This window comes from Colobus angolensis, unplaced genomic scaffold (assembly GCF_000951035.1).
Source record: "Colobus angolensis palliatus isolate OR3802 unplaced genomic scaffold, Cang.pa_1.0 Scaffold8, whole genome shotgun sequence".
Classification (NCBI taxonomy): domain Eukaryota; kingdom Metazoa; phylum Chordata; class Mammalia; order Primates; family Cercopithecidae; genus Colobus; species Colobus angolensis.
Window position 1 is genome coordinate 9,420,933 of NW_012121820.1, and position 8,962 is coordinate 9,429,894.

Below are 8,962 nucleotides of genomic sequence, written 5' to 3' on the forward strand. Positions count from 1 at the left end.
CACCTCAGCCTCCCAAAGTGCTGGGATTACAGGAATGAGCCACCATGCCTGGCCAATGCTCTGCTTTTAAAGACACAACCTAATACTTGAGGAAACTGAGGCTCCAGGGCAGCAGTGGCTTACCCAAGGTCTAACAGCTAGTAAATGGTAGGGGACAGGATTGGAAAAGCAAGTCGGGGGTTTTTCCATTTCATATCATCAGCTGGTCTTCTACTTAGAACTGCTTATCTTCTACTTAGCTTCTCCTATTGCTCATTTCCATGGAGCAGGGGGACTCAGCAGGCCTGGAGTTACTCACCATGAGCTTCTTCTGTTTAGAAAGGTAGGGCTCGGAGAGCTGGGGCTCCTCTTCATGGTCCAGTTTCATGAGGTCTGTGGTGGCATTGGCTAAATGTCCTGGGGAGAGAATGGGAAAGGTCCCATCCCTCTGATACCTGGGTTGCTCCCCCATCACTTCCCTTACACAACTTGAAATAGGCCCCCTCCCAACACTGGTCAGAGGAGTAATACTGTCAACAACCAACACTTAGGGAGCACTGCAGGCTGTGCTGTAGTGACGGATGAGATGCCATCCTGCCCTGAGCTCAGGCTGGTGGGAGAGACAGGCACATAAAGAAATCTCGGCCAATGGCTCACTCCATAATCCTAACAGTTTGGGAGGCTGAGGTGAGAGGATCGCTTGAGTCCAGGAGTTCAAGACCAGCTTGGGCAACATAGCAAGAACCCATCTTAAAAAAAAAAAAGTTAGCCAGGTGTAGTGGCGCACACCATAGTCCCAGCTACTCAGGAGGTTGAGGCAGGAGGATCGCTTGAGCCTGGGAGGTTGAGGCTACAGTGAGCTGTGATTGCACCACTGCACTCCAGCCTGGGCAACAGAGTGAGACCCCTTCTCTAAAAAAAGGCAAGATAAATAAATAATACACTTCAGCAATATTATAAAATACACATTTAAAAAAATAAAAGTAAACTCTATGGTACAGCATGATTAATCTGTAGGGAAGAATGAACGCAAAGCAGAGGGACCCAGGGGCTGCCTGCCTGGGGCACAAGGGGATGAGAAACCTCACGGAGGAGGAGACTCTACCCTTGAGGACGAGTAGTAGATGCCAGAAACTGATAGACCCGACCATAGACCTGGTCATCATCCCTGCCTCACTACTTCTCTCCCTGCATTCTTCCCAAATTGCAGCATGCCCTCCCCGACACAAAGCCCTGCCAGATTCCTGGATTTGCCCTCAGCTCCTCCCACTACCTCACCCCACATCAAGTCATTACCAGATCCTGTTGATTCTTCCTCCTCCATCTTTCTCATATTTTCTCACATTTAACCTCCTCCATTTAACTGACTCTTAGTTCAGACCCCATTAATGTCTCACCTGGATGATTTTACCCACCCTCTGCCACCTCCCCTCTCTCCCTTACAAGCCCTTCTCCCCACCCCTGCCAGAGATATCTTCTTCACACACTTGACCATGCCACTCTCTGCTGAAAACCCATCCCTGGCTCCTCACTGCCCTCAGATAACATCCTAGTTCCTCAACCTGCCTTCAAAGAGCCTTCAGGATCCACTTCCCTCCCTCTCACCAGCTCCATCTTTCACTGAGTTTCCTCAGCTGTTCCTGTCCCAAGATGTACATTTCAGCCACTCTACATGCTTACTGTTCTCTGAATGTGCCAGACCACGCCACACCTCCAGGCTTCTGCTCATACTACTACTTCTTCCTAAACTAGCCTTATCCTCCTTTCCTGAAAGCCTCCTTCTAGATTCAGCTAAAGATTTCCTCCTCCATGAAGCCCTTCCTGATTCTCTAGGACGCTGGCCCACTCAATGTCTTTCTTCCCCAATTTACACCCTACAGAGTTAGGCCAGGGAATGCAAACACACTAATCAGAGCTGCCAGTCACAACTCCATTAACCTTGCTGTCTATATGAAAAGAGCCCGCCCGGACTTGTGCAGTCCACAACCTGCCTGCTTGCTGTACATGGAGATTTTAGTGCTAATGTAGTTATCGCTGAATGTGTATGTCTCCCTCTAACACTTGAGCTTCTGGAGAGAAGTGGCTATGTCAGTATGTCAGATTCATCTTTGTTCCCTTAAAACCCAGCACAGGCCTGGCACAGAGCAGGAGCTCAGTGAGTGTTGAATGAATGAATGAAATGAATTAGTGACTTAGGTTGTTTAGCTCCTGTCCTCTGAGATTTCACCACCCACTGCCCCATCTCCTGTCCTGACACAAATCCCAGTAAACACACTCCCAGATCATTCAGCTTCAGGGCTATATTAAGTCTCATTGATGTTTTATGAATATGAAGGTCAAGGACAGCATCTTCTTTCTTGCCTGTCACCCAGTGCTGCCCATGTGGCTGGCTTTAGACTCCAGGAGGGCAGGCCAGCCCAAGAGAAGATCTGAGACTGATTAAGGGGTCGCTGCAGGCTGGCTTCTACTCTTTCTGCACTCTGGGACCTCCCACCCCTCATCCCCCAGCTGGGCTGGAGCCCTGAGATCCTCTCTGCCTCCTCAGAGAATGAGGGGGAGGGAGGGAGTGGGCTGGGTCTACTCTGGCTCAGGGCAAGATTGAGGGAGTGCCCCCAACTCCCAGAAGCCCTTGGGGACTGCCTCCAGCCCTTGACCAGGTCCCCACCTACCAACAGCCAGGGCCTGCCCTGTTCATTCTTCCCTCAGAGGAGAGATCTTCATAAAATGCAGATCTGACCACATCACTTCCCATCACCGTTTCTCCACTGCTCTTTGGACAAAATTCAAATTCTGCCAGACCCTTGTCCCCAGACATGCACCACAGCCATTTCTACCCCACCTTGGGTTACACTTGCACCACACTGAACTTCCTCCATTCCCCAAACACAACATACCCTGTCCTACTCCAGAATGTGAAAGAATTCTCCCTCTTCCTCCCCTTCTACCTGCTACACATCCTCAGTTGCTGTTGCATTGTGGAAGGCTTCTGTGGCTCGGAGGCTGGGATGGACATCGTGTATGTCCACAACCTCCCTGATCTCCTGCTCATAACACTGATGGGCACCAGATTAATTATTTTTAAATGAATTTATTTTTGAGCAGGTTATACATGTATATTGTTGAAATTCAAACAATATTGAAGAATGTACTATAAAAGTAAATTTCTGTCTGCAGCTGCAGTCTCTTAGTTCTACTCCCCAAAGACACAAACTATTGGCAGCTTCTGTGTATCCTTCCAGAAATACTCCTTGCAGTGCGAGCACCTGTGTATCCATTTAACCCCCTTCTGAGTACTAATGATAGCACACTAGATGGTTTTTTTTTTTTTTTTTTTGCCCTTCACTTTTTTCCACTCACTAATGTATCTTAGGGAGCATTCCATACACCTATTAATTTTTAAAAACATCTGCACAGTATTCCATTGTATGGAAGTACCCATAACTTATTTACCCAGTTCCCAGTTCGTGACAGCTGGGTTATTTCCAACAATATTCTTGCTCTTGCCAACTACGCTGCAGTGAATACCTTTGCTCATACTTCTTGGTGCATGTGTTCAAGTGTAACTGCAGGGTAATCTCCAAGATGTGGGCTTTCTCATGTTTGACCTAGAGCGCCAGGCTGCCCTCCTGAGAGCTTGTTCAAACTCACTTAGTCCTGCACTATAATTGCCTGGTGACTTGTCTTTTCTTCCATGGAACTTGACCCTGGGACGGCAGAAGCTGTATCTATTCCTGTCTCTCCCCAGTCCCCAGGGCCTCATAAATGTTGTTGAGGGGGCTGTTGCCGGGAGCCAGATGTATAGGTCAATCCTGAGTCTTGGTCACATACTGTGGCTCATGCCTATAATTCCAGCACTTTGGGAGGTTAAGGCGGGCAGATCACCTGAAGTCAGGAGTTCAAGACCAGCATGGGCAATGTGGCAAAACCTCATCTCTACCAAAAATACAATTAGCCAGGTGTGGCAGGATGTGCCTGTGGTCCCAGCTACTTGGGAGGCTGAGGTGGGAGAATCACTTGAGACTGGGAGGAGGAGGTTGCAATGGGTCAAGATTGTGCCACTGTACTCCAGCCTGGATGAAAATGGGAGACCCTGTCTCACAAAAAAAAAAAAAAAAGAGAAAAGAAAAGAAGAAAAAAAATATTCTGAGTCTTGTTCCATGACAGTGGTTCTCAAGGGACGGGGTTGAGTTCTACAACTTAACACCGCCTCAACCCTGCCTTTGAACATTAGCCACATTCCTTTGAGGAGGATGACATGACCATTTACTGAGCACCTATTATCTACTGAGAATCTTCAGGTGTCTTTTGGCTGTAGGACCCCATGGTGTTTGCTCAAAGCCTAGATCATAGTCTGTAAACAGTTTCTAAGGGATTATCTGATTTAATCCAACATCCATTCACTGGGTGTCAGATACAAAAGGACAGGCTGTGAGCATGTCCAGGCTGGCCATTAGGACAGGACGTGCTCATGGGTGACCTTCAATGCGAGACCCCACTGGGGGCCTTGTCACATCTGGGCAGCCTTCCTTGCTAATCCTAACCTTGAGGTCACTCAGTGCCCTTGGCCACCAAGCACAGCCCTGACTATCTAAGGCTGAAACTCGTGCGGGGAGAACAAATCTTGTGGGGACAGACAGCCGCCTAGTCTCTGTATGGGAGGGCAGGACAAGAGTAGGGGCAGGGGAGGGGGATGGGAGCGAGACTGGCAGACAGGAAGAGAGATATATTCTGTTAGAAACTGGGTGAAGGAGATGGAAGGCTGGGAAGTCGGGGGTGAAGGGGATGGCAAGCAAGAGGCACAGAGAGAAAGAGCAAGAGTGAGAGAGACCAGCAGAGTCAGAAACCAACCCCGAGCACTCAGAGAGAGGCGGGGACAAATGGAGAATGCAAGAGGGAGAGAAGGAGGAGGAAGGGGAGGACAGAGAGAGGCCCAGGAGAGGGAGGACTTAAAGGAAGAAAGGAGTGGCAGGGAATGGGGGAAGTGGAGGGGCCGTCTCGCCGCCCCGGCACTCACTGCGGATCTCGGCCGTGGCATACTTGGGGATCATGGAGTCGGTGGTGAGCTCGGGGTGCAGGATGCAGCCGTGCGTGTAGGCGTCCATGGGCAGCGCGTCCAGCAGCTCCCGGTACTGCAGCACCCGCGCGTGCTGTGGGCTGCCCACCTCGGGCATCAGGGCCACCACGTGCTCTGTGGGCACCGCCAGGGGATGGGCAGGGCAGCCAGAGGGGCATCTGCCCCGGCCACCTGCCCCCAGCATCCCTGAGCCCCAAGATGTCTCTGCCCGGAGGCCCCGGGCCCACCCACGCTCGGGCTTGGCTGCTGGCAGGCAGGGGTCCTAATGGTGGCCCGGCCATCTCTTCTCACTGGGCTCTGCCAAGCTGTCCCCGAGGGTTAGCTCCTCTCAGCTCCAGACTTGCTGCCCGGCGAGCGCCTAGGCCCCAGTGTTGCAGGATTTAAGAAAAGCTGCAACCTGGGTGTTCAGTGCTTGGGTCCCCTGGACTTTTAAACGTTGGCAACCAATTCACATTCTTTTAAAACAGTGCATGCCTGGGCCCTGATGCCCTCCTAATGGCTGTCTGAGCTTCTGCAATGGGCAGTGAGTTCCTGAGCCTGATGAGGGCCTAAGTGGGGAGAGGACGGGGTTCTCTGTGAGGTTCTGGGGTATCTGGGTCCTCCCCTGTCTGCGAGGTTCTGAGGTGTCTGGGCGCTCCCCTGTCTGCAGGGTTTTGGGGTGTGAGGGCCCTCCCCTGTCTGCAGGGTTTTGGGGTGTCTGGGAGCTCCCCTACCTGTGGGGTTGTGGAGTGCCTGGGCCCATCCCTGTCCACAGGGTTCTGGGGTACCTTGGCCCTCCCCTGTCTCAGGGTTCTGGGGTGTCTGAGACCGTGTCTTCGGGTTCCTACGGGTTCCTAGGGAATCTATGTTCCAGAGGGAGCTGGGCCCTGCCCTTGCTCTGGAACCCCTGGAGATCTGGACCCTGTCTGTGGGGACCTAGAGGGTGGTCTGGAGCCACTCATGCTGAAGGGGCCATGCCTGTGACTCCAGAGCTTGGGGGAAAGGGCTATAGCCCCACTGCTCCTGGTGGAGGTGGTGTCTGGGTTGTGACCTTACGGTACCAGGGGAGAGGGAGGTCTCTGGGGTCCTTATGGATCAGTAGCCACGCCTGTGGCTCTGGGGCTCTTGGAGGCATCTGAACCCTGCCTGTGGCTCTGTGGCTGTTTTTTGGGGAGACTGGGCCTTGCCCATGGCTCCAGTGAATTTCCCAGGCTTCCCAAAGTTCTGGGACCCTGTCTGAGCCTGTGGGGGCCCCTGGGGATCTGTGGTATGAAGTGGGCCCCTGGGTGGGGAGGCAGCCGTACCTCCTGTGAAGGTGCGCTCCACATAGTCAATGATCTGGTCATAGTCACTGATGATGTTGTCGCGGTGGATGATGACAGGCACCTCCTCGCCCAGGTTAAGCCGCATGAACCACGGCTCCTTGTGCTCGCTCTGTGGCAGGCTCACGTCCCGCTCCTCGCACACCAGGCCCTTCTCGGCGATCACCAGCCGCACCTGCAGGCGCCAGGGTCAGAGCGGGGAAGGCGGGCGGACACATAGGGACACTCTGCCCAGGTGGGGCGGGGGTGTGCGGGGAGGGAGGTCAGAGGTCACACACAGGAGGGGACACAATTGCTTTCAGCCCGTTCTTGGGCACCTGGGTTTGGGGGGATATCTCCCAGGGGCATGTGCCTGGTGGAGGCAGGAACGCAGTTCTGCTTGGGGGACAAAGGGCAATGCAGCCGGGTGGCTAAGGGGCTGGATTTGACAGCTGGACACACCTGGGATAGGATTCCTGGCTGTGTGAGTGTGGGCAAAGTCCTTAAACTTTCTGAGCCTCAGTTTCCTTATTTTAAAAATGAGAGTATTGACAGTACCAACCCAGAGTCTGGGACAAATGCTTGGCACTCAATCCGTGATCATCGTTATCACAGTTTAACACTCAGCCTGGGCCCAGGAGTGGATCTGGCCAGGAAATTCACAGAAACTCTTTTTTGTTTGTTTGTTTTTTTCATTTTTTGAGACAGAGTCTTGCTCTATTGCCCAGGCTGGAGTGCAGTGGCACAATCTCAGCTCTTGGCAACCTCTGCCTCCTGGGCTCAAGCGATTCTCCTGCCTCAGCCACCCAAGTGGCTGAGACTACAGGCTCCCACCCCTACGCCCAGCTAATTTTTGTATTTTTAGTAGGGACAGGGTTTTCCCATGTTGGTCAGGCTAGTCTTGAACTCCTGACCTCAGGTGATCTGGCCACCTCGGCCTCCCAAACTGCTGGGATTACAGGTGTTAGCCACCGTGCCTGGCCAGAAATTCTTATTATTATCATACTCAATAGCTAAATTCCTCAAATTATTTGGGATACTAAGTGAGGGGAGAAGTAATTTGCCAACATTAGTCGAGCCCTTTATTTCCCCCAAACACCTTCTCATCTGGTTGCCTGGTTGGAAACTCACAATAGCCCCTACAACAGGGTAGATTTTTTTTTTAATGAGAAAACTAAAGCCCAGAGAGGGCAAGTAATCTACCCAGAGTCACACAGCAATTCAGCAGCACACTTTAAACTGGAAGCAAGGTTCTTGACTCCCAAAGCAGTGCTCTCTGCCCTGAGAACTCCTTCCAGGGAGTTCTGGGCCTGCCCCTTCCTGAGTCTTTACGTTTCTAGGGGGTCCCAGACAAACACTTGAGCTAGTAGAAGCTGCCAGAGAGCCTTGAGGCTGGGGCATGCTCCTGACCCAGCCCAATATTTCTGAGCTAGAAGACGGTTAGAGATCACCTAGTCCTATTGCCCCCTGCCTGTGGACTGAGACTCAGAAGGAAGGATGGACTTGTCCAAGATCCCCTGGCAAGATGGCAAGTGGCCCCATTCTTACACTTTCCTCCCAACCTTCCACTCTGGTCCAGGGGAGAGGGAGGGTATCCCCAAAAGAGGAAAGGCCCATTCCCTTTGAGTATCAGTGTCTCCACCCACAGCTGAGATGGTGGTTCTTGGGACAAGTTAAGCATCCAGAACTTGACACAAGTTAAGCGGCGTCATGGGCAGAACCTGCATGGTGTCGGTTCAAATCCCAGCTTTACACTTATTTGCTAGATGACTTGGCTTTACAAATAGCTTCACTTTTTTTTTTTGAGACAGAGTCTCCCTCTGTTGCTCAGGCTGGAATGCAGTGGTGCGATCTTAGCTCACTGCAACCTCTGCCTCCTGGGTTCAAGCAGTTCTCTTGCCTCAGCCTACTGAGAAGCTGGGATTACAGGAGTGTGCCACCACACTCGGCTAATTTTTGTATTTTTAGTAGAGACAGGGTTTCACCATATTGGCCAGGCTGGTCTCGAACTCCTGACCTCAAGTGATCTACCTGCCTTGACCCCCCAAAGTGCTGGGATTATAGGCGTGAGCCACCATGCCTGGCCAGCTTTACTTCTTTGTGCCTCAGTTTCTCCTCTTATCCAGTGGAAGTCCTATAGTAATTGCCTCGGAGGCCTGTTGTGAGGATTAAATGCAGTAGTCCCTGTGGAATGGTTCCTGGAACACAGTAGCGATAATGTGTCTTAGCTGCTGGTATGAGGGCAGGTTTTGGAGGCAGACAGACTTTGACTAGGAAGCCTAGCTCTACTGCTTATATGCTCTGTGACCTTGAACAAGTCACTTCCTCTTTCTGATTTCTAGCTTCTGTGAAGTGAGGAATGCAAGTGTGAGGTTGAAATGAGGTGTTGTGGAGACAGCCCCAGCATAGAAGGTTAATATATGAGTTCTAGCATCACTTATTACACACACACACCACGCACACACCCTGGTGTATCCTAGAGTACTTCATGCCCCACCCTTACAGTGAACATGAACACCTCCTCCTGTTTTTTGTTTTTTTTTTTGAGACGGAGTCTCGCTCTGTCACCTGGGCTGGAGTGCAGTGGCCGGATCTCAGCTCACTGCAAGCTCCGCCTCCCGGGTTTACG

The 8,962-nt window shown here is 51.8% G+C and overlaps 1 protein-coding gene across 6 annotated transcripts in view; it reads right to left on the bottom strand.

Annotated features, from left to right (window-relative positions):
- Positions 1–8,962, bottom strand: part of GDAP1L1 (ganglioside induced differentiation associated protein 1-like 1) — a 39,164-nt gene that overhangs the window by 22,023 nt on the left and 8,179 nt on the right. For 2 of the 6 annotated variants that reach the window (XM_011929013.1, XM_011929009.1), the window contains exons 2-4: positions 6,337–6,529; positions 4,994–5,167; positions 299–396 (exon numbers count right to left, since the gene is read on the bottom strand). In XM_011929013.1, coding sequence (XP_011784403.1) covers positions 299–396; positions 4,994–5,167; positions 6,337–6,442 — 378 coding nt within the window. In that variant the 5' untranslated portion in view covers positions 6,443–6,529. Of the gene's footprint in view, positions 1–298; positions 397–4,993; positions 5,225–6,336; positions 6,540–8,962 lie in introns of all 6 variants that reach the window. The other 4 variants (XM_011929007.1, XM_011929008.1, XM_011929012.1 and 1 more) reach the window with 4 other exon arrangements.